General features: G+C 37.3%; 1 protein-coding gene across 1 annotated transcript; it reads left to right on the top strand.

The window, feature by feature from the left end:
* Positions 1–1,405: 1,405 nt before the first annotated feature.
* Positions 1,406–22,232, top strand: RAD21 (RAD21 cohesin complex component). Its single transcript, XM_034422210.3, has 14 exons — positions 1,406–1,750; positions 7,943–8,109; positions 9,742–9,871; positions 10,310–10,409; positions 10,739–10,845; positions 12,519–12,719; positions 13,340–13,465; positions 14,710–14,832; positions 16,198–16,421; positions 17,107–17,251; positions 17,453–17,604; positions 18,168–18,317; positions 19,358–19,441; positions 20,436–22,232. The coding sequence occupies exons 2-14, from the start codon at positions 7,966–7,968 to the stop codon at positions 20,625–20,627; spliced, it is 1,878 nt and encodes a 625-aa protein (XP_034278101.1). The 5' UTR covers positions 1,406–1,750; positions 7,943–7,965; the 3' UTR covers positions 20,628–22,232.
* The last annotated feature ends 1,439 nt before the right edge of the window (positions 22,233–23,671 follow it).

Genomic DNA, 23,671 nt, shown 5'->3' with positions numbered 1-23,671 from the left:
ACAAAAAATTTAAAAACCAGATAAAATCAAATTAAATCATTTTGGCCCAGACAGATTAAAACACCCCAATAATTTAAAAACAGATTAAAATTTACATATTTAAAAATTTAGCAAATTAGTGGCTGGATTTGTGTAACACAGTACACCCAATATCAATCAGCCTGAATTAAAACAGTTAGATGAGCCAGTCCAAATACTGGCAACTTCTTACTGGACTCAAAATGGTCATTTTTAAAACGAAAGTCCATATACTTTTCAGATTACCTATTTAAATAATTAGACATCTACATTCTCTCCATTCAACATTAGTATCTTTTTTTCCCATTGTTTGCCAGCAGATGTACTCCAGTCCCCAGGAATCTCCACTGAAGCAGCTTTATAGAATTGGGTTTTAAATATGGGTTTTAATATGGTTTTATAAGGCTTTTAGAATGGGAATTTTAAATTCGGCCAAAATTGAATTATTTTAATATGGTTTTTAAATTTGTCTTGTATATTATTTTATTATGGCTGTTCACCGCCCTGAGTCCTTCGGGAGAAGGGCGGTATAAAAATATAATAAAATAAATAAATAAATAAAGTCATTCAAAAAGTGCTTTTTCCAAAAGACAGGTGGACTTTTTTTTTTCTTGGAAAACGTTTCGCTTCTCATTCAAGAAGCTTCTTCAGTTCTAGCTTCTTGGATGAGAAGTGAAACGTTTTCCAAGGGGAAAAAAAAAACAACCACCCAAGAAACTGGAAAAATCATCTCTGTACAACCATGACCTCGATAATTAAGAACCTCCATAAACTTTACGGAGGTGTCTATCCTTGAATTAGCCTCGATTCAGCAGAAAAACCAGAGAATGAAGCAGCCAACTGGGGAAAACAGCCCAGGCACCTCATAATGGAAATTAATATAATTCATCATAAAACACTTAATTATTTACTTCAGCTGCAGCTTTCGCAGTTGAAGTTTATTAAATAACAAAAGCCTCAACTTTTTCATCCACAAGCAAAATTGCGATCCTGTGCAAATACGTCTGAAAATAATTTTCATTCCCACTTATTGTACTTGGCTGGGGGTTGCTTTGTTAGCCTCATGCCAACCTGCACGCCCCGTAAAGAAATATTTCTTTAATGCAAGATATTTTTTGATGCAAAACCCCGTGCTCTTTTTCTTGTTTCCAGGGAACCCTGAGCAAAGTAACAGCCAAAAAATATCCTATATTTGCGAATGTCCACGAATCCTCCACCACCCCCACCCGCCCCCCGGGAAACAGTTAGAAACATCGAAGGACTCAACCTCTCTACTCTCACCCGCTCGCGTGCCGCTTTATGATAAAGATAGTCCCCTCCCATGACTGACGGCCCTTGCTCCATCCTCAGCCAATCCGACGCCGAAAGCAATCTTCTCTTCCTTCCCATTGGCCACCGTCGATCCTGCGACCGGTGCGTGCCGCCTTCGCCTTATGCGTGGCTTTTCCCGCCCCCCTTCCCTTCTTCGAGCAGGAGAACGTGCACGCCCTGACGTCGGCGCAGGCGCACCACTGCCTCCTCTTCCTTTTTTTTTTTTTTTAACGGTAAACATCCTGCCGAATTTTGAACGGCTGGTTTGGGCGGCAGGAAGAGGAGCGGCCGCCATCTTGTTTGTTTGAGTGGCTCAGAGGCAAAAGGGGGGTGGGGGACTCCGCGGGCGGGCGGTAGCGGCCTCGGCGGTTCTCCGAGGCGCTTGGAGCCCGGTCCCTCAGGCAGCTACGCAGGACTCGAGGTGAGAGCTGGAAGGGCCGGGGAGTGGGGAGGGTGGGAAGAGAGCGGGGGCGGCTCCTGTAGCAGCCGGAGCGAGGCTAGGCCTCGACCTGAGTCTAATCCCCCCCCCCCCGGGATCCCGCTCACTGAGGGAAGAACGGCTCGTTAACGGCTTTTGACCGGAGCTGGGAGGGAGGTCCCCGGCTTCGGGGGTTGGGCTTTTCCTTGCCCTCTGAGGATATTTTTTAAAGCCTCTCGGTTCCGGGACTTCGCCTGGCCGTTGTTTCTTTCGAAATAAAACGATGGCTGAGAAAGGGGCTGCCCTATCCTTAAGCGTTAACCCTTCCTCAAAAGCGAACTGGAATGACACCCGCCCCCCGCCCCCCCCCAAAAAAGAGAACTTGTGAAATAGGACTGTAGTTTGAAGAGAGCTTCTCTTGAAATGTTTCCCCCAGTTATTTTTCCTCAGGAAATCCATTGTTTCCCCGCGGTTGCAGGCTTCAAAAAAAAAAAAAAAAAAAAAAGCGAGAGGCTGGGGAATCCCGTGCGCGATCCAGGAGCCTTTCCCGGCTCAATGCTGTGTCAGTTATTTCCATGTGTGAATTACCCTCGGGATCCTTGCGGAAAAGCTCTTTTGAGTTGTGGGTTGAGGTTGCAAGACGAAATTGACCTGTCCGGGGTGGAGGTGGGGAGGTTATTTTTCTCGTGTTTCAGTTAGGAGACTTTCTTCCTTTTCTGTTTTTTTTTTATTATTATTATTAAAAAGATTGACTCGTGCTTTGACGGAGGTAGAGCAATTCAAAGGAGAGGGCTAAGATTCCTTCGACTTCGCTTTTGGTTTGGGGCTGCTGCTGCTCGGGAAATGTGAAATATTCGGGCTTGGCTTAGTAACCTATAAAACTGAGACTTGAAGCCCAGTTTCTTAAGGATTGGATTTGTGTGGAGAGAGAGACTGTCAGAGAAAGACTTAGGGTGTCGTGTCATGTCAGGTTGGTATCTTATCCCACTCCGCGTTAGGGATAAAATAGACTTGAAAAGGACAAAATTTTACAGAGCGTTTAATGGCTGAGGAAGTATAACATGAAAGGTACCAACCGCTGCAGTGGAGACAGGCATTTAACAAGACAGTTATGGCCCTAGAGAAAGCCCTCTTTATTGTCATTGCCAAATAAAAATGTGCATGCTTTGGTTTAGAGAACAGGATGATTTCCCCAAATTATTAAGAGACATTTAATAAGCGAATATGATGCAGTGATTAAAGTGGTGGGTTTGCACTGAGAAAACCAAGGTTCAGCTCCATCCATAGCCTCTACTAGTTTCTGTTTGGTCGCATCTCCTGGCAAGGTGACTGCTTTTAGAGATGAAAAAAGAGGAGGGAGCCCTGTTTACTGGCTTGAGTTTCTGGAGGGAAGGCAAGTTACAAATAAGTGAAGTGAGATACTCTTACATATAACCTGTCTGCTTAAGCCTTTGCAGTCATCTGGCTTTGTAGGAACACGGTTACAGAGGTAGATCTTTAGCACAATAGAATAGAATAGAATAGAATTCTTTATTGGCCAAGTGTGATTGGACACACAAGGAATTTGTCTTGGTGCATACTCTCTTGGTGTACATAAAAGAAAAGATACATTCGTCAAGAATCATAAGGTACAACACTTAATGATAGTCATAGGGAAACAGTCAATATAAATCTTAAGGATACCAGCAGCAAGGTTACAGTCATACAGTCAAAAGTGGGAGGAGATGCTGTATGCAGTAGTCTATATCCATTATAGCTTCCAGACTATTTCCAAGGGTATCTCAATCAAATACATAAATTGCAGCAGATAAGTTGGCTAGGAACCTGCTTTGACTTCTACACTGTTCAAAGTTGGTACTAGTACCAACTTTGATTATGTCTTCAAGGAAGAAGAAGGGTTCAGGAACACCCCCAAACTAGAGAGGTGAACCCCACTTTTACAATCTAGGAGGAAAAGTAATTGATAACTTCATTGACAAACCTTTTCCTCTAAAGGTAAAAAATAATGAAATATAATTATAAACACCAGTTAGGCTGAATCTTACGATACATTGTACATTACCTGGGGACTTTTGAGCCCAGTATGGCACACAGTATTCTAAAGAAAATTAATTTGATCAGCCTTCATGAACTCCTTTAAACTACTTCTTGGGTTTCAGCATGTATTAATTTTGGAGAGAATAATTAGAAAGAAATTCAGGCATCTGTTTGAAGATATGTAGGCAGGCTCACCTTTCTTTTCTGTGTATGTATTCTATTTTATGTAGAAGAATACAAGCAGAATAAATAATTAGAAGCCATTCTTTTAAGAAACAATTTCTTTGCCCAGTGCTCTATTTGCTTTAGTTCTGCCAACAAATTCAGAAATTCTCCAGGGATTAACTCCATTTTAATAACATGTTGGAATTATAAAGATACATCCAATGTTCATGAATACTGCCCGTGTATAAGTGAGAAACTTTTTCAGGTAACAAAGGCTAAATTCTATCTGTTCATGTTTCTGTGGAATCTGTATATGCTGTAGAGACCACAACGGTCTCTTATCAAAAACTAGGGGTTTTCATGTGTACTATCAATTGCCAAACCTGTAAGACATTTGCCTAACATGTTGCCATTTACTAGGATTCATCACTAATTTAAACTTTGTATAGGTAGTCCTCAATTTACAACAGTTCATTTAGTGACTGTTCAAAGTTACATCATTGAAAAATGTGGCATGCCCACTTTTCATACTTACGACCATTGCAGCATCCCCATGGTCAGATGATCAAAATTCAGATACTTGGCAACTGACATATTTATGATGGTTGCAGTGTCCAGATGATCACCCTTGGCAACCTTCTGACAAGCAAAGTCAATGGGGAAACCATTTTCACTTACCAATCGTGTTACTAATTTGCCATCTGCAGTGGTTTCCTTAACAACTGTGGCAAGAAAAGTTGTAAAAGGGGGCAAAACTCACCTAACAAATGTTTCACTTAGCAACAGAAATTTGGGGCTCAGTTGTCATAAGTTGTCTAATGGCGACATGACACCTCTCCTACGCGAGCTGCACTGGCTCCTGGTGGTCTTCCAGGTGCGCTTCAAGGTGTTGGTTCTTACCTTTAAAGTGCTCCATGGCTTAGGACCTGGGTACTTATGAGACCACCTTCTGCAGCCAATAACCTCCCACCAACCAGCACGCTCCCACAGGGTGGGCCTCCTCAGGGTGCCATCACTAAAGCAATGTCGACTGGTGGTTCCCAGGGAAAGAGCCTTTTCTGTGGGGGCACCTACCCTTTGGAACAGGTTACCCCCAGGGATACGAATGATCCCAGATCTTCGTATTTTCCGTCGTGCACTTAAGACCTTTCTATTTCACCAAGCCGGGCTGTTAAGTATAGATATTTGTAGATGCAGTGGAGGTAGTAATGTAAGTTCTCTGCTACCTTCACTGCTTGTGCAGAGAGTGTGATTATCTACTGTAACATGCTCACAGCCTGCTTTGCTGATAGTTTTACAGGCATCATCTGATCTGATTCACTACTTAAAGATCTTTGGAAAGCCAGGAGAGAGACCACTTAGAAATGAATGTTTTGTTGATCTTTTCATGCTCCACAATTCTAAAATCACCTAGTTTACCTGTTGAAAATTCTCAGTACAGAACTCATCAAATTCTGTTGAGTTTCCAATACTATGCTACTTTATTACTGTGAAATCACTTTCATCAGTAAATTGTCTCATATCCAGAATACCTGTTTCATCCTCTGAGCAGACAAACATATTTCTGCTGTTAGTCAGACAGTTTCTAATTGAAATAGCCTCATGACCCAAAGCCTAGGCATACATTATTAAAACAATTGTATTCAAATCTTATTCTGAGGGTAGACAAGGCAATTGTCTGTTCTATTATCCCAATGAAGTAATTCTAATTTAGTATTTTAAAAAATACAAATATTGTCAACAGGGCTATACAGAATCTAACAAATTTGAGTCAGTTCTGTGCTCAATCTATTTAAACCATTTTGGAAATATTTTGAGCTTAAAACAGTTATGTTTAAAACAGTTTCAAAATGATCAAAGACCTATCATGATCACAAAACAATGATTCTGAGATGCTTTATATACCATTACTGGACACATTTGAGCCTACTTGGTACTGTAAGAGACAAAAGCAATGCCCATAAGAGCTGCCTTCAGCTCCCATGGAAACGGAATAATTATCATAATAAATGTTAATCCTGTATTAAATAGTTAATACTGTTTTGATTTGTTAATATTAACAAGGTAGAAATAATACAGAGAATCCAATGAGAAGGTGATTATTTATGGAAGATTGATGAGGAAGAAAGTGGGATTTAAAAAGATAATTGGATAAGGTCAAAGAGGAAAGAAACCCTAAAACAATTTGATGGTATAATACTTCAGAGGGAATGGGGAAAGAGTGGTTGTAGCATTGGCCATGTTGGATGAATGGAATCAGTCACTGAAGGCCCAAACTGAGTGGCAACGTGGTTCTATTTCACACTCATATTTGGTAAGAAATATAGCGTGAAGTTGAACGGAAGTGGCAGTAAAGAGATTGTCTGCCAGTTTCATGTCTTAGAAGCTAGAATGGGGGAGGGAGAATTTCTGGAGAGGTGCAGCAAAGTAGAAAGTGCAATGATGTGAAATGAATATACCAGATAACCCTAACACAGGTGGGCACATGTTGCAAGTATACTTTAGATCTGGTTTTTGCCTTGAAGTAGGTGAGAGACAGTTTGTCCCTAGGTTTGGCAGGGACATTTTAATGAGTCTCCTCTCTTCCTTGTGAGTATGAAATTGATCTGTGCCAACAATCTTCCCAGGAAAGATGCACCAATTAACTGATGGGTCCTCTGGTGCTCAGAGAGTTTCTCAGAGATTTGGAAGACAGTTCCATCAGATTCCTAGTCTACTTTGAAATATAGAGGAACAAATATATCAGATAGGATTGATTTCAATCCCAAGTGGATTCCTATGTATTGAAAAATGAAGCAGGAAGAAGAGATAGCAATGCTGGCAGAAGATGAGTTAGAACAGTGGTTCTCAACCTTCCTAATGCTGCGACCCTTTAATACAGTTCCTCCTGTTGTGGTGACCCCCAACCATAAAATTATTCCTAAAACCATTGAAAATATGTGTTTTCCGATGGTCTTAGGCGACCCCTGTGAAAGGGTCATTCGACCCCTAAAGGGGTCCCGACCCACAGGTTGAGAACCACTGAGCTAGAAGATGATAGGACATGGATATAAACTTAGATTCAGTTAGGAGATGTGGACATTCTGATATGGTATTTGAAGATAGAGTATAGGTGGGGAGAAACAAGCATAGAAACAAGGTGAAGTGGCTGTTCTTTGAGAAACAAAATCAATCTTGTTTCTCAATAGGATTATGTTTCTTCACAAAGAACAGATCTGCAATCTAGGATATCCCTGGATTTATGGCTTTTTCTAGAAGAGCAGATAGAAAACATTCATAGGAAGGGACACACTGATGATAGTCACACTCTTGTTATCTATCAATTGGATAATTATAGTTTATGTTACATATAGCTGACCTTGAAGGCCACTTGGAATCTTCAGCTTGAGCTTAATAAAGCTGCTGTTCTGCTTATGAGTTGGACCTGTTAGTCACATTATGCATCTCTTTCTAAATTCAAAATAGAATGTCTTCTAAAAGTATCCAGATTAGTATGCTCATGTGGAGTGGGCACATTATTTTTAGTTATTTCCTTTGCATGATCAGAGTGGCTCTCTTAATATATTCTAAGGACTTTGAGGGATAAAAGGGGTCCTGAAGTCTTTGTGTTGTCTTTGGATCCAGACTTGATGGCTTCTATCCCTCTGGTCAGTGGCTGGCAGCCTAGTTGAGAAGGACATGGCTAAGTGTGGATGAGAATATGTGTGTGTGAATGGGAAAGAAAGGGCAAATAAATACGTTGTAACCAGTAAAGGTTTGCTGTTATTTTAGATTCATTGGGTCGCCATGTGTTCTAAAGAACAGGTTGTACCTCAGTGTTCAATTGAAAATGATTTGAGTGTGGCTGTTTGCCAGGACTGTGAATGAGTGACCATAAGCCAAACCTGAGCATGCATTTAATACTTACCTATATTATGTATGAAATATTTTACTGGAATTACTGTGCATCTCTGTGACATTATGTTTAATGTACCTTTTTTTTTTTTTTTACAGGTTCTGCATAGAGTGTTGGCACAATGTTTTATGCTCACTTTGTCCTGAGCAAACGAGGGCCGCTAGCTAAAATATGGCTGGCGGCCCATTGGGACAAAAAGCTAACCAAAGCCCATGTGTTTGAATGCAATTTGGAAAGTAGCGTAGAGAGCATCATCTCACCTAAGGTATTAATTTTATGATTGCATTTTGTGGTATCTGAGAAATTGGTATAAAAGCAGACATTCATCCAAATGGGGCATTGTTGAATTATTTTATTAGTATTATCAATATATAAATCTAGGGTTTAGTATGGAATTGTATTCAAATGGCTATATCTGAGTGTTTCGACTAAGATATGAATGAGAGAGCTTATTCCTGTTCATTTCCTTCCTACATTGAGAAATTACATTGCACCTACAATGAGTACCAATTAGTTACCATGGTTAGTTGTTGTTCTGTGTTTTCTCATGCAGATTTAACAAACATATTTAAAGCAAGATACTGGGACTTGTTTTACTTCTAATTTTTTTATCATTGCTTTTTTTTAAAGTTTGTTTTATATTTAGGACTCTGAGAATAAAGCTCCATATTGTTATCACATATGGTGTTAACAATTTGCACTAAATAAAGCATCTAGAATAGTAGAAACTGACTTCTTTAATAGTTATTATAAGTCGTCTCATTATTTTCTGAAATCTTCAGTAAAGGTTTGGGCTGAATATATAACATTTGTACTTTTATAGACTATGCTAAAATTAATAAGAAAGCAAGAAAAAGAGACCATCCACCTTCCCCCCCACATATAGTAGTCTTAACTTTTTCTTTGATGCAGTTTTGTTTAACTTTATTTTTCTGTGAAGCAGATTACCAGTATTGATTTATTTGCATGGGTTAAAAGTTTCTGAAACAGCCAGTAAATGTGCATAATTATTATATAAAAATGCTTGTCAAAGATCACCAACAACATGGTCAATGCAGTCTCTGTACTATGGCCAGACTTGAATCTTGACTGAAAGAGGTCCATTTCTTTCCATGTTCCTTCAGAGCAATAAACTAACTACCTTCTCAATAACATATCTCTGCTGTATCAGGAAGGGTGTGCTCTGGATATTTCTATCAAACAATGTCATTTTTGTGGGTCTTTGTTATTGTTTTGAAAGGCTCTGAAAACCTGGCTGTTTCCCCAGACATTTAGGGCAGGGGGTTAAGTGAGCTCTGCTAGTAATGTGAGAATTATTGTTCTAACCAGACTGGGTATATATCCTGGGGTATATGCTGCTATGGTGGTTTTAATCTGTATGCTGCTGCCCAGAGTCAATGGTATATTTAAACGATTTAAAGAGATGGGCAGCTCTTTAAATATTTAAATAAATTTATGTTTAGAAAGTTGGTTTGCCATAGTGGTTAAGGTGCTGGCCTAGCAACCAAGAGAGTTCTAGGCGTCCCTTGGACCTGAAAGCCTGATGGGTGACTGTGGGTTGGTCACTGTCTCTCCCAGGTGTGTTGTGGGCAGAATAGGCAGGAATATTAGCAATACTGGCCTCTTTGAATTGTGTATGAAAAAGAAAGATAAAATAATATTGATAGACAACTAAGATAACAATTCAAATGACCATAAATCAATTTATTTTTAAGTCATTTCATAGTTTCGATAGTACAATATGTTTGACATTGCAAAGTGCTCCTTATTTGATAAACTGAATGGCAATAAAATAAATTATGTGTTTTAATTTAAAACTTTAAATAGGATGTGAGTGTTTAAGAAATTGCCTTTCTATTTGTTTCTTAATTACAATTAATTATAAATAATTTTTCAGGTGAAGATGGCACTTCGAACTTCAGGACACCTTTTATTGGGAGTTGTTAGAATCTATCACAGGAAAGCTAAATACCTCCTTGCAGATTGTAATGAGGCATTCATTAAGATTAAGATGGCTTTCCGTCCAGGTATTTGATGCATATTTGTTTTTATATAGCTGTTACTAGTTCATGAACAGTATCATTTTGTTTACTTTAGAATACAATCTTTTAAATATAATAGAATATGTACCGTGTGTTTTCCCCCTAGATTATTCTGACTGTTACAATTACTGTTGTAATATGACTGGACCTAACTGGGCCTTGACAATTATTTTGGAATAGTTGTGCCTATGTGGTTTCTTTGAATCCAGTTTGACATTGCCATGTAAAGTCAGGGTGTTCCATTTGTAATCTTTAAAATCAGTTTTATCGCCAACTACAGTCTATGTATAATGACTGAATCCTATTCTGCTTTATTGAATAGTTTATTGTCTGCGAAAACATATGCTACAGTTAATGTGATCTTAAGAGTGCCAAGATAATTTCTTTAAAAATGTCACCTTAAAAGTGTATAATTTTTTTTAGGTGTGGTTGATTTGCCTGAGGAAAATAGAGAAGCTGCTTACAATGCTATCACTTTGCCTGAAGAATTTCATGATTTTGATCAACCATTGCCAGATTTAGAGTAAGCACTTGTTTTCTGATTGTAAGATAATTATTGAGATATTTGTAGATTACCCATATCCCTATTGTTGTATTGGAGGAGAAAACAAACAGGGAAAGAATTTCCATTCTACTGGTTAGAAAAAAGGTTGGTTTTACTCTTTTGAAAGATATGCTGTAATAACACGTGTGTGATAAATAACTTTTTGAGTTTTGTAATCTCTGGATTTTAAAATATTAAGCAGTATTACTTTTTTCATTAATTTACTAAAGTGACTTTATTTAACTGAAGATTAATATCTGGTTGTCTTCTGGAATGGTTTCTAATGAAAAAACTATGTCTTTTGAAAGTGATATCGATGTGGCTCAACAATTCAGTTTGAACCAAAGCAGAGTGGAAGAAATTACAATGCGAGAAGAAGTGGGAAACATCAGCATACTTCAGGAAAATGACTTTGGTAAAGCATGCATGTTTTAAATAGGATTTATGCTTAGTTTCTTGTATTTTCACAAAATCAGTTAATATAGATGTTACAATGTATAGGTAAGACCTTGACTTATGATCAGTTATTTAGTGATTGGTCAGAGATACACAGACTTACCTGACAGGTATCTACAACCTGAATTTGGAGTTCCAATGATTGGGGGTGGGTGGGTGGGTTGCACAGTCACATGACCATACTTTGGGTGCTTGACAGGTGCGCCACATTTACAGCCATTTGCAGTGCCCCACTTCACGTGATCATATTTACTTCCAGTTTTCTACAAGACTGCAGTGGTTGCTTTACAACCTTCACAGAAAAGTTGTAAAAGCTTTATGACCAGGCTCCATTATGCTTGTAATGCAAGGACTACCTTGGTATTTTAACAAATCATAAATAAGCATAGCTTTTTTTTCCTCCTTGGTTTGAGGAATGCTTACAAAATGCTGACGATCTTGAACAATTAAACATCACAATGAAAGTTCATTTAATGGCCCATTTCTGGGAGCGGCATTGGTTATTCCTGAGTGTCCATTAAATACAAAAAAATGACATTACAACAATTTATGACCTTTGAGTAATGACATCATTATGCATATGAGGCAAAACATGCCATTAGCATCAATATACTTCAGTTGTGTAATGGTGGTGTTACACAAATGTGTAAATCAATATGAATGTTGGGATTTGCATATTTATGCTTTATGTAAATAGTGTTAAACATATTTGTCATAAAGTTAAGATAAAATTGCCTTGCAAACTTTATGACAAACAAACAGACAGACAATTTCACATGCTGGGAAATGCCTGAATAAAAATTTACTCCTTATCAGATTTGAAGTTTGCTACATAGTGATCTATTAAGTTGAGTTTAAGTGTTTATTCCAGCGGAAACTGCATAGAGTATTCATTTCATCTTTTTTTTCTATTCACAATTAATGTTTGTTTTTCTTTACAGTCAATGTAATTGTATGAAAGTAATATATTTAAAGCATTCATTCTCTATTTTTAATCTAAAATTTCCCAAAGAAAGAACATATAATAAAAAGCAGTGGCCAGGGTCTTGTTTATGTGTTTAATGATCCATCTCTTGTTTTTAAAACAATCCATAAATATAGTGCCTCACCAAGCATGGACAATTGTCATTATTCTGTATCTGTTTTAAGGAGTTAATAGTCAATGAGCTTATTGCAGAACCTCTGCAATAAAGTTTAATCAGAATCTAAAGTGATAAATTCACAATGTTACAATCTTTGTATGTAAACAAAAGCTTGCACATCTTCCAAATATGCATATACATTCTAATGGCAATACCAGTATTTCATAATTGTGCATTAGAAGTAGTTAGCTATTATTTCATAAGCACGGACTGGAGAAAAATTTCAGTGTCAAGGAATATGAATAATTTATTAACCTTGGGAATATATTTTATAACACTACTACATTAGTGAAATAACTGGAATAAAAAATATTTATGAAACATAACAAAATGAACTGAAGAAGATAATATCTGAAGTATTGAATGTTGCAATTCATAAAAAAAAGTCTGTGTACTAATTAAAAATTAGAGCAACATAATGTTGCAGTTAAAAATAATATAGAACAAGCAATTAAAGATACCTGTCTCTTTTTTCTCCTTAATCTTAAAGGAGACTTTGGCATGGATGATCGTGAAATGATGAGAGAAGGTAGTGCTTTTCCAGATGACATGCTGGTAAGCTCTAGTACTTCAAACCTTCTGCTGGAGCCAGAGCAGAGCACCAGTCATCTTAATGAGAAATCTAATCACTTGGAATATGAAGACCAATACAAGGATGATTTTGGAGAGGGAAATGATGGTGGAATCCTGGGTATGTAATTAATTTGTATCTTTTTTTTTTTTTTAAATTTGATTTATATGCCACCCTTCTCCGGAGACTCAGGGCGGCTTACAATGCACTAAGCAATAGCCTTCATACTTTTGTATATTTATACAAAGTCAGCTTATTGCCCCCACAAACTGGGTCCTCAATTTACCTACCTTAGAAAGGATGGAAGGCTGAGTCAACCTTGAGCCTTGGAGAGATTCGAACCAGCAGTAATTGCAGGCAGCTGTGTTAATAACAGGGTGCTTAGACCACTGTACTATCAAGGCTCCTATCTTGCTATAAAGCACCTCTTCCAAGGTCATGGTTAATTTGAACCATTGTTAAGCAAAACAGATGTAGGTCAATGTTAGTCATTGACTACCTGTACAATAATGGAAATAATGAAAGAGGTAAAGAGTGCGGCAAACTCCACACTCCCTTGCTCTGATATTATCTAGTTGCGTAATGTCTACAAATAAGCTCAGAGAGGACCAAGAACTTCATGGTTGTAGATAGTCTGTTGAAAAAGTTCTATCTTTTAATGCTGTTATATGCAAGGATAGTCTTACATTTTGATATAAGATTTATGCTTCTAACCTTAACTTCTTGATTTGTTATTTTAGTTGACAAACTTCTCAGCAACACTGAAGAAGGAATATTTGATGACCCACCTGCGCTTTCAGAAGTGGGAGTAATGTTGCCGGAGCAACCCCCCCATGATGATCTGGATGATGATGATAATGCCTCAAGTGAATATTTAAAACAGTTGTATTTCGTTTTTGAAAATGCTCTGTCAGCTATAGCATTTCATGGATGGAATGGCATGCTTGACAGACCTATATTTTCTATATAATTAATATTGTGCCAGTAATTGTTAAAGGACTATCTTATGGGCAAGACATAATCAAGGCTGAGCTATTAAAAGTTGGTACTTTCCTAGGCAGGAATTAACTTCCCTCTTTTTCTCTCATCCTAACTGGTTTTCATGATCAATATTTCATCAGTGGAAAATGGCTTTTGCCAGTTGTCACCTTTCCTTGGTCACCATCCTAGCCCCAGTTATAGTTCTTCTTATCGCCCATCCCTTGCACATTGTGAGAGCATTTTAGTATGGTGAACGAGGTGGTATCAGAATAAGATAGTGTGTTTGTGAAGCAATCTAGAAATGGTTGGGAAATTTCATCCATTTTTCCTTATAATTTAAATCTTCCCTGTAGAGATAGGACCAGTAGCCCATTATGAATCAAAGGAAGAAAATCTTGAAGCAATCATAAATACTTACATAGATTAAAAAAAGAGCCATTTTTAAAAGTCCCAAAGAAAAATGTACAAATTCAATTTGAATTATGTACTATGGAATAATTGAGTGAGAAAAAAAATCAACCATATTGTAAGGAATAACTAAAAAAAATGAAGATACAAGAGTGGTGGTATAGAAAAGTTAACCCTTTAATGCCTGGATTGGTTAGGTTCTGATTCATATTAACATGTTAGGATAAAAATGCCTATAGAGAGCCTTGGAGAAAACAAATGTAATTGACTCTAGGTGTTTATTTATCAACTCCTAACCTTTACCAAAAGGGGAAAAAAACCATTGAAGCAAGCCAATGACATATGAGCATACTCAGCTGGCACAGAATGCACTTAGATTTATATACAGCTTCACAGTGCGTTACAGCCCTCTCTAAGCAGTTTACAACATCAGCGTATTGCCCTCCAACTATCAGTCCTCATTTTATCGACTTCGGAAGGATGGAAGGCTGAGTCAACCTTGAGCCTAGAGCGAATCGAACTGTCAAATTGCAGTCAGCCGGCAGTCAGCAGTAGTAGCCTGCAGTACTGCATTCTAACCACCTACCATAGCTCATGTTAGCCAGGAAGGACCCAGAGAGGGACTCTAACCCATGGAAGATAATTTTGGCAGCTCTGACTTGTATTTTATATTGTGGCTCCAAAATGCTTTCAAAAACTTACTTCATTCTCTAATTCACAGTGGGAGGACCAGATAGCCCAGACTCTGCAGATCCAGTGGAACCCTTGCCAACCATGACTGATCAGACGACACTGGTTCCAAATGAAGAAGAAGCATTTGCTTTAGAGCCCATTGATATCACTGGTAAATTTCAATTGTTTTTGTATGTAGTATGCCTACTATTGTCACTGCTATTGCCTTTTTTTTTTCACCATAGGAAAATCTTAAGCTTTTCTGATGGCGTAATTTTCATAAAAGATCAGCCTTTGTGTTTTAAGTAGGTCCCCCTGCAAAAGTAAATCACTATGTATATATGCACACACAGAACGTTCTTGTTGCTTTATATATAAAATTATTTTATCATTTGGTAGTGATAGAGCTTTAAAGTTTTATATTTTTAATTAGTAATTGCAATGAACTAGTAAAGATGATACCTGCAGGCAAATGCCTCTTCTATTTGATGACAGGATAACTACAATTGATGAGGAAGGTATTAGGCAAGATTCCAGGATATTGTCACACACACACTGGCCAGCTTTCACCTTCCACATAAGATCAGCATTGAATGAAAACATACGTTGTAGCTTGATACATCCCAGTTACACTTTCTATTTGTTCACCCCCTTACATAGATTGTCAGCAGATCTTTTCTAACCATTGATAAATTTGGGAATAATAGAGCTAATCAGCATTGGCTGATCTCAGACAGTTATGCATAGTCAGATCTGGTAGTACTTGGATGGAAGACCATGAAGAAATCACAGCATTACATCCTAGACCAGGAAATTAAACAAAACACCTTGGAAGAAAGGAATGGCTAACCATTCAATTTTCCTTCAGAGAAAACATATGTAGATGTGTACACGAAGTTACCTAGTCAAAAGAAGCTCTTGTTTTATTTTGTGTGTATGTGTGTCTGTGTCCCACCTTTATTACTTGTACAAATAACTCAAGGTGGTGAACATATCTAACACACCTTCCTCCTTTTTTCACCCCATAACAAAAACCCTGTGAGGTTAAGTTGGGCTGAAAGAGAGTGACTGGCCCAATGTCATCCAGTTGGCTTTCATGGCCAAGACCATGAGATCATGGTCTCTTGCTTTCTAGCCCAGTGCCTTAACCACGAGACCAATTGCTATTTTAAAACTGCATCTGGAAATTGTTTAAAATAAAATGATTGCTTGTGAAGGAGTAAAATCTTTTGATTACAGGCCACTCTGGTCCATATTGTTCCAGTTAGATGCACATTTTATAATGTTCTTTACATTGTTATAAAGGACTTGTGGTATTCTTGAGAATCCCTTTCTGTATATATAATTTCCCACTTCAAGCTTGATTCTACTCTTGGGTTACTTGTTAGGGATAGTCCATAAGCATCTATTCTCATTAACATTTTAAACAGATTTTGAAAGTGTTCCTTGTAAAATAAACTAAAATAATACTGTCATTTAATTATCAATATGCACATTGTTGTAATGTCCAGTGTCTAATACATTTTCCCCTAAATAGTTAAAGAAACCAAAGCAAAGAGGAAGAGAAAGCTGATTGTAGACAGTGTGAAAGAATTGGACAGCAAGACCATCAGAGCCCAACTAAGTGATTATTCTGACATTGTCACCACACTGGATTTGGCACCTCCTACTAAGAAATTAATGATGTGGAAAGAGACTGGAGGTGTTGAAAAACTTTTCTCTCTTCCTGCTCAACCTCTTTGGAATAACAGGCTGCTGAAGGTGAGTTGAACTAAATTTTGGAAAATTTATAATGAATAGTTATTGCAAATAATCTTAAACCATCCTTTACCAGTTTGGTCACCTAAGATATGTCAAAACAGCAACTCCTAGAACTCCCCCAAAAGTATAAGAAGGTTTGGACTGCATCAGTTTGGGACAGGTTGCCAGAAACGATTACATTTTCTAATAATAAATTGTGCAAATCAGGCAGTGTCCTTCTTCACATTTATAGAATGTGAAATCTCTTAGGACTCTTACCAGTTTACATGAAAGAGAGAGGTAAGCAATATATACAACAAAATATAAACAAAGGGATAGAAATGAAAAATCCATAAATTAATGAAAACAGAATAAAATTAATTAGACTGAACTATACTCAAACTAGGTTGAAGGCTGAAATGCCCTCCTAAGTGCCAGTTGGGTGTTCCCTGGAAGGCCATACCTAAAGACTAGTACAGCTAATAAAAAGCTATACCAAACCCCAGTGCCCCTCAGCTTCCTAAAGTGCGGCACCTCTAATCAATTAATAGTAATTAACTTCATAGTTGGTGCATATGAGCCTATTATCTATTTTAGTATGTAGATGAACACAGTCTGATGCTAGACTAACCTTGAACTGCCTGAACTAGATAACGAAGCAGTGTCAACTGAAAATATAATTTACTTTTTTTTTTTTAATTTGAAGCTTTTTACTCGCTGTCTTACACCTCTTGTACCAGAAGATCTTAGAAAGAGGAGGAAAGGTGGGGAAGCTGATAATCTGGATGAGTTCCTTAAAGATTTTGAGAATCCAGAAGTACCTCGAGAAGACCAGCAACGCAATGTTATTGGTTTGTGCCTTTAATAGCTTGGTTTTTGACTGTTCAGTAAATGCGCTTAAAAAGCTGTGCAGCTTAATGTTCAAAATGTGTACTTACTTCATGTGCATTGCTACCTTCTGGGTTAAAAGAAGAATTTGTTCTTTTGTAAAGATAGAAAGGACTGCCAGCATTGAGAAAAACAGTAACTCGTCTGTGTTTATCTTGCAATAGATGAACCCATTTTAGAAGAGCCGAGTCGCCTGCAGGAATCCATGATGGAAGGCAGTAGGACCAATTTAGATGAATCAGTCATGCCACCTCCTCCACCTCAGACAGGTGTAAAGCGAAAGGCTGTACAAGTGGAACCAGAACCTGTGCTCCCTGTGAGTAAAAGAATGTATTTGAAATAGAGATACATTGCCAAACAATAAAGGATAATAATGCTTATCTCTGTAATGACTTCAAAGCAATATACCAAATGTCATAAGGAAATAACATAGGTCCATTTGGGAGTCATTTATCCAATTTCCAGTAGTGTAAATTGGCACAAGTAGATGGCCTTTCAGCAACGTCACTGTTTTTTGCTTATCCTTTCATTGATTAATATTCCCTATAAACGGAAAAAACAACAAAAACATGATCACTTTATAGTGCCTTGGTTTTAAGAAAATATCAGGGGAGTTCATCTATTCTGTTTAATTGATTTTAAGTAAGTGCTGTCTTTGTACATGCTCTCCTTGGCAATATCATATTTTCTTCCCCAATGAAATTGAACATTGGGGAGGATGCAAGCAAAATTCTTGAACAGATTTTAATAAATGTGTATATCTAGACATTCATATAAAAGGAAATAGGTTATATGTGAGGATTTTGAAAAACCATGTTTTTAAATAAGATGTTACTAAGTCTGGTTTTAATCATTAAACTCGAATGTTTCTCTCATCAGCCCCAACCGTTACAACAGATAGAAATGCCCCCAGTGGAATTGCCTCCTGAAGAACCTCAGAATCTATGTCAACTAATTCCGGAACTAGAGCTTTTGCCTGAAAAAGAAAAAGAAAAAGAGAAGGAAAAGGAGGAGGAAGAGGAGGAGGAGGTAAGTTTGAATCTATAGCAGTCAGTAATCTCTTAGTGACCTTATGGTTCAACTACTGCAGTGAACACTGTGAGACTGCCTTTGAGACCCACTAAGAAGCTTCAACTGGTCCAGAATGCAGTAATGGATGGAAGGAAGGAAGGAGATTGAGTCACTGTTGGATACTCTGTAATAATTCAGTGTTTCTACATACTTTTGGTTACAAAATATTGTACTAATTTATTTTTTCATTAGACTTTAAAAATTCATGAAAACGATCTTGTACATTAATGTTGTTTTTCCATATTGCTTTTGTGAATATAAAAGATAATAACATTTCAAAATGTGTTCAATTGCATTTATAAGAAGTGTTTAAAATGTTATAGTTATGTAAATACCTTGTTAACTAATATTTTTCTAATAGCCCTTTCTCTGTTTCTGTATTCAGATTTAGTATGTAGGGATTTGTTTTGTCCACCATGAAAGACTGATTTACATCTTTGAGTTTGCAGTTAAGTTTAGGAGTGTCTTATCTGCTACTCATTAACCTAACCTATATCTAGGATTTCACAACTTTCTCCATTGGCTCTGTCTAAACAATTTGGTATTCACAACCTGTACCAATTTTCCTGAGCCTGGGCTTATGGATTTCAACACCCAGCAATCTGATCAAGGCACACTTGTTCGGGAATTCTGGGAATTGATTTTTAGTTGTCCAGATGGTATGTAAGCTAGAGAAAATTGATTTATATAAAATTCACAATTTTTGAATGAAAATGTGAAGATCTTGTACTTGCATTTACTAATTGCTGCTCTCACTCAATTTGGGAGAGTTTTTTTTTTTTTTTTTTTTTAAACCTTGAGCTTCCCACAGTGGCCAGCCAATTGTATAAAATGAACAAGTTAGATGGACATAAGAATCACAAAGCTCCTACTTTTGTAGTATCCTTATGTAGCTTCCTGGGACAAATAGGTTTTTTTTAAAAAAGATCTTGAGCATTTTTTAGGATAGAAGTTTAATTATATTATCTGAGTCTGTTCTTCATTGCAATTAATTTCAGGAGGAAGATGGTACTGGAGGTGACCAGGATCAGGAGGAACGACGATGGAACAAGAGAACACAACAGATGCTTCATGGTCTTCAGGTATTAGTTCATTTTTGATAATGTGCAAGAGATATTTTTGAATATAATTTGCCCACTAATTAACTTATATTTTTCTTCTGTGGCTAATTAGATACTTTCAGGCAGCCCACAAACAAAACACAGAGACATTAACCCATATTGGAGCTCTGTTTTGCACACATGGAACTCTGGATATAGTTAGAAAAACTAGTCTGAAACCCTGAAGGGGCACTGCTGAAGTAGATAATCCAATAATTAGATAAAAAAATTTTTAAAAACATTTCCTTGTGTGTCCCCTGAAGCAACTATTGTAGGAAATTTAATATGGAGAAGTAATCCCTAAATTGAGTCAAGAACACAAATCCCTCTGATTGTAGACATTTTTAAATCAATCCATTCAGACGGCCCAGATACTTCCCAACAGTGATTGGCAGCTACTTGGATCCAGAGTGGAAAGATGTTTCAGGGGCTTATGGGCTTATGGGGAGATTTAGCATTGTGTTGGTATCTCCTTAAAAAAGCCATGACACCACATGACTTAACTCATTAAGGCTCCAGTGAGGACTTTCTTATATTTTTCTGTATTGAAGCTTGTGAATCCCTCTTACATGGAAGTAGTATTGTTTATCCTAATTTGAGAGTTGTTGTGTGTTTGGTTCTAGTGTATTTTTCTTAATTCAATAAAGGCTTTTACAATCTCTTTCTCTAAATGTTAGATTATCTTCGTCTCCTGAAGATCCAAGCCAGGGGTGTCCAAACTTGGCAACTTTAAGACCTGTGGCCTTCAACTCTCAGAATTCCCCAGCCATCTATGTTGATTGGGGAGTTGAAGTCCACAGGTCTTAAAATAGCCAAGATTGGACACCCCTGATCTAAGCTTTTCAGGCTGTAACTGGCCGCAGGAACTCTTCCAGTAATGGGCATTGTATAAGTTCTCTTGTGGTTGCTTGGCATTAACAAACATTTAGAATGAGAGTTGGAAATTATAATGGTTAAATATTTTTTGTATTTTCAGAGAGCCCTTGCCAAGACTGGAGCAAAATCTATCAGTTTGCTTGAGTTGTGTCGGAATACAAACCGCAAACAAGCAGCAGCAAAATTCTACAGTTTTTTGGTACTGAAAAAGCAACAAGCTATCGAGCTGACACAGGAAGAGCCATATAGTGATATCATTGCAACTCCTGGTCCTAGATTCCATATTATTTGAATGGTTGGCTTACTGTATAGTTAGCATCATTAGTGCTCACACATTGTCCCATGTGCAGGGCCCATAAGGAAAGAAATTTAGGTTTCATTGTCAATGTACAGTAATCAATTTTTTGTGTCTGGGGAGGGGTTTCTATTATCTTTTACCACTTTTGCATTTCTTGTAACCTTTCTGCACTGGATGACTTGAATTCCAGTCGCAGAGATGAGAAAGTACTCAAGGATCTTCATGAAGAGTTTTTTTTAAAAAAAAACCCAATTCAAAGCAGATTTGTGCAATAATGGTGCATCTAACTATGACTAATGATTTTTTTCAATATCTTAATAAACTAGGATATTATTTTAATCAACTCCAGAAGACCCAATAACGGCCAACTTTTTATTTCATGACTGATTTGCCAAATAGACCTAATATTCTGAGCTTTCTTCCCTGTATGAGTTATTTTTGCCTGCCCGCTGTTTGCATCAGTGTTGGTCATCTTCCTACTACCAAATGGTGCTTTTTGGATTTGCCATGGTGAATGTCAGTGCCTGGTAGGCAGGAGTCCTTGCTGTGCCATGTTTTCTATAGAATAATTGAAGCAGCTCTAGGACTTAAGTGCAAATGGGAACCCATAAGGAAAAAAAGTGTTTTGGGGCTTGCTCCATGTGCAAAAGATTTCTGGTAGTAGATGTTACATTCCTTTTCAGAGTTGTCCACCTCTGGCATCAGGTAGCTATGAGGGCAGGCTAGTTTGATTAAGCTTTTCCTCATTTGAGATTAAACCTCTTCAATTGTTTATTTTTCTTAGGGGATTGTATGTACATGAAATGTCATACATTTAGATTATAGGTAATTTGGTTTTTGGAAGCTGATAACTAGGTGGGTCTCAAGAGGTTGAGCAAGATAAATTTGTATAAATTAACTAATGATTATGTGGGACAGCATTGGCCCTAAAAAGACAGCAGGCTTCAGATGTATATTTTAGAAGCAGGTAAACTTGCATTTATTAAAAGTAATCTTGTTGTGTAATAAGTATTAATAGATCTGGCTACTTTTACAGCTTTTGTAATGGGGTGTTTTCCAATAATGGACACTGAATAGCTTTTCAAACAACCCCGTTTGGTTTTTTACTATTTTTTTTTTAAATAAAGACTTTATTATTATTATTACTAGAATCAGGCCAAACCAGAAATCATGTGAATGTGGATGGATAGATGTTAACATTTCTTAGCAAAATTGAAAAAAAATATTAAAGGTTCTGATTTTAAATGTTGGCACTTTTGTGAAATGATTAAACGTTTGGGACTGAGATTCATTATATGCCCAAGTGTAAAATTATGTGAATGTTTTAAAATTTGCGATGTTTTAATAACCCTTGAGAAAGATAATTGTATAAAATAGCTACTGCAACTTTATTTTTGACATGATGTGCCTGTACAACCATTATTTTCTCCCTTTGTACAAAGAAACATTGTAGATAACTTGAATGTTTGATTATAGAGAAGGTCATTAGTTTCTTGTTAAAGATTGTTAGTCCATTTTTGTTGCTTTTCAAGGTTAATATTCTTGAAAATAGTTGCTGTTATGTATAACTTTTCTAATAAAAATTGTGTTAAGCCATTATATAGTGCCAGTATCTCTAGTATTTATCTGGCTATATTGTTAGAAGTAATCTCCATATTAGCTAATAACCAATTAAAAGTGTTCTGAAAAGCTAAGTTATTAAGGCGTATATGCTGGAAGCAACACAATACATTAACCAGACAAATGAACCTTAGCAGATGGAAAATTCAAGCAAAAGTTATCAGAAATGGGGAGCCTACATGTTTCTTGGTGTTCCTAAGCTACAGTTCCCCAAATCATGTTGATTGGGAATCCTATGCAATATAGCCCAATATCTAGAAGTCCACAAATACTCCACTTCAGATTCTAATGGAACTAGAACAAAAAATTTGCTATCACTATACAAGGATAATAACCTATAAGTTAAATTAACATTTACTAAACTACAGCCACTGTAAGAAATCAGAAATTTGCGGGTATATTAAATAGAGGTGGGCGTCACATAATGTAATAACCGATTCGCCCAGAACCGAAAATGTGAGTGCTTTGCTTGTTCGCATGCCTTCTGCACATGTGCGCAACAAAAACACGGTGATTATATAAGATGGGATAGCACCAGGGCCACTGGGCCGGCCGAGCCGCTGCTTGCAACTACCAGTTCGCCCGAATCGGCAGCAGCCCACCTCTGATACTAAAAGCATAATGTATTAATTTGCACATAGCAGCTTTATTTCAGCCTTTGGGGGTAGAAGCCTATCAGCATGGCCCATCTTGTCTTAGGAATTTTTGCTCACTCTTGCAAAAGCGATACAAATCTGTCAGATTGGGAGGGCACCTCTTATGCACAGTCCTCTCCTAGTCACCCCAAGATTTTAAATTGGATTCAGGTCCAGACTCATCCCAAAACTTTGGTCTTCAAAAGAAGCCAATGTTTTGTTGATTTGGGGGCATGCTTTGAGTTGCCGTGTTCAAAGCTGAAATTCTTCAGTATTTTAGCAGTGGCCTGAAGGCTTTGTGCCAAAATTGACTAATATTTGGAACTGTTCATAATTCCTACCTTGATTGAAACTCCAGTTCCAGCTAAAGAAAGCTCGAAAAGATAATGCTGCTACCACCAAGTTTCAACTGTGGGTGAACTTTTGGTGATGTGCAGTGTTGTTTTTGTGTTAAATGTACTTTCTTGGCCAAAAAGTTTAAACTTGGTTTCATTAGACAGCATATTTTCCCACATGCTTTTGTCAGACTTGATGTAGGTTTTTGCAAAACGTAGCCAGGCTTGGATGTTTATAAGAAAATGTTTCCATCTAGCTGTCCTTCACTATAGCTCAGACATGAAAAATATGACAGATTGTCACATGTAGTACAGAACCAGTACTTGCCAGAACTTCCTGCAGCTCCTCTAATGTTTCTGTAGGACTCTGGCAGCCTCTTAGACCAGTTTTCTAATTTTTTCATCAATTTTGGAGGGACATCCAGCTCTTAGTAATGTCATTGTTGCC

Source organism: Pantherophis guttatus, chromosome 3 (assembly GCF_059756535.1).
Source record: "Pantherophis guttatus breed Tessera chromosome 3, ASM5975653v1, whole genome shotgun sequence".
Lineage (NCBI taxonomy): Eukaryota > Metazoa > Chordata > Lepidosauria > Squamata > Colubridae > Pantherophis > Pantherophis guttatus.
This window is presented reverse-complemented; position numbering and strand designations above follow the sequence as displayed.

Bases quoted from the DNA above. Each gene is read 5' to 3' on its own strand.
- RAD21 (XM_034422210.3), top strand. From the start codon at position 7,966: ATGTTTTATGCTCACTTTGTCCTGAGCAAACGAGGGCCGCTAGCTAAA. The intron at 8,110-9,741 runs GTATTAATTTTA...ATAATTTTTCAG, and splicing joins AGAGCATCATCTCACCTAAG to GTGAAGATGGCACTTCGAAC. The intron at 13,466-14,709 runs GTGAATATTTAA...TCTAATTCACAG, and splicing joins TGATGATGATAATGCCTCAA to TGGGAGGACCAGATAGCCCA.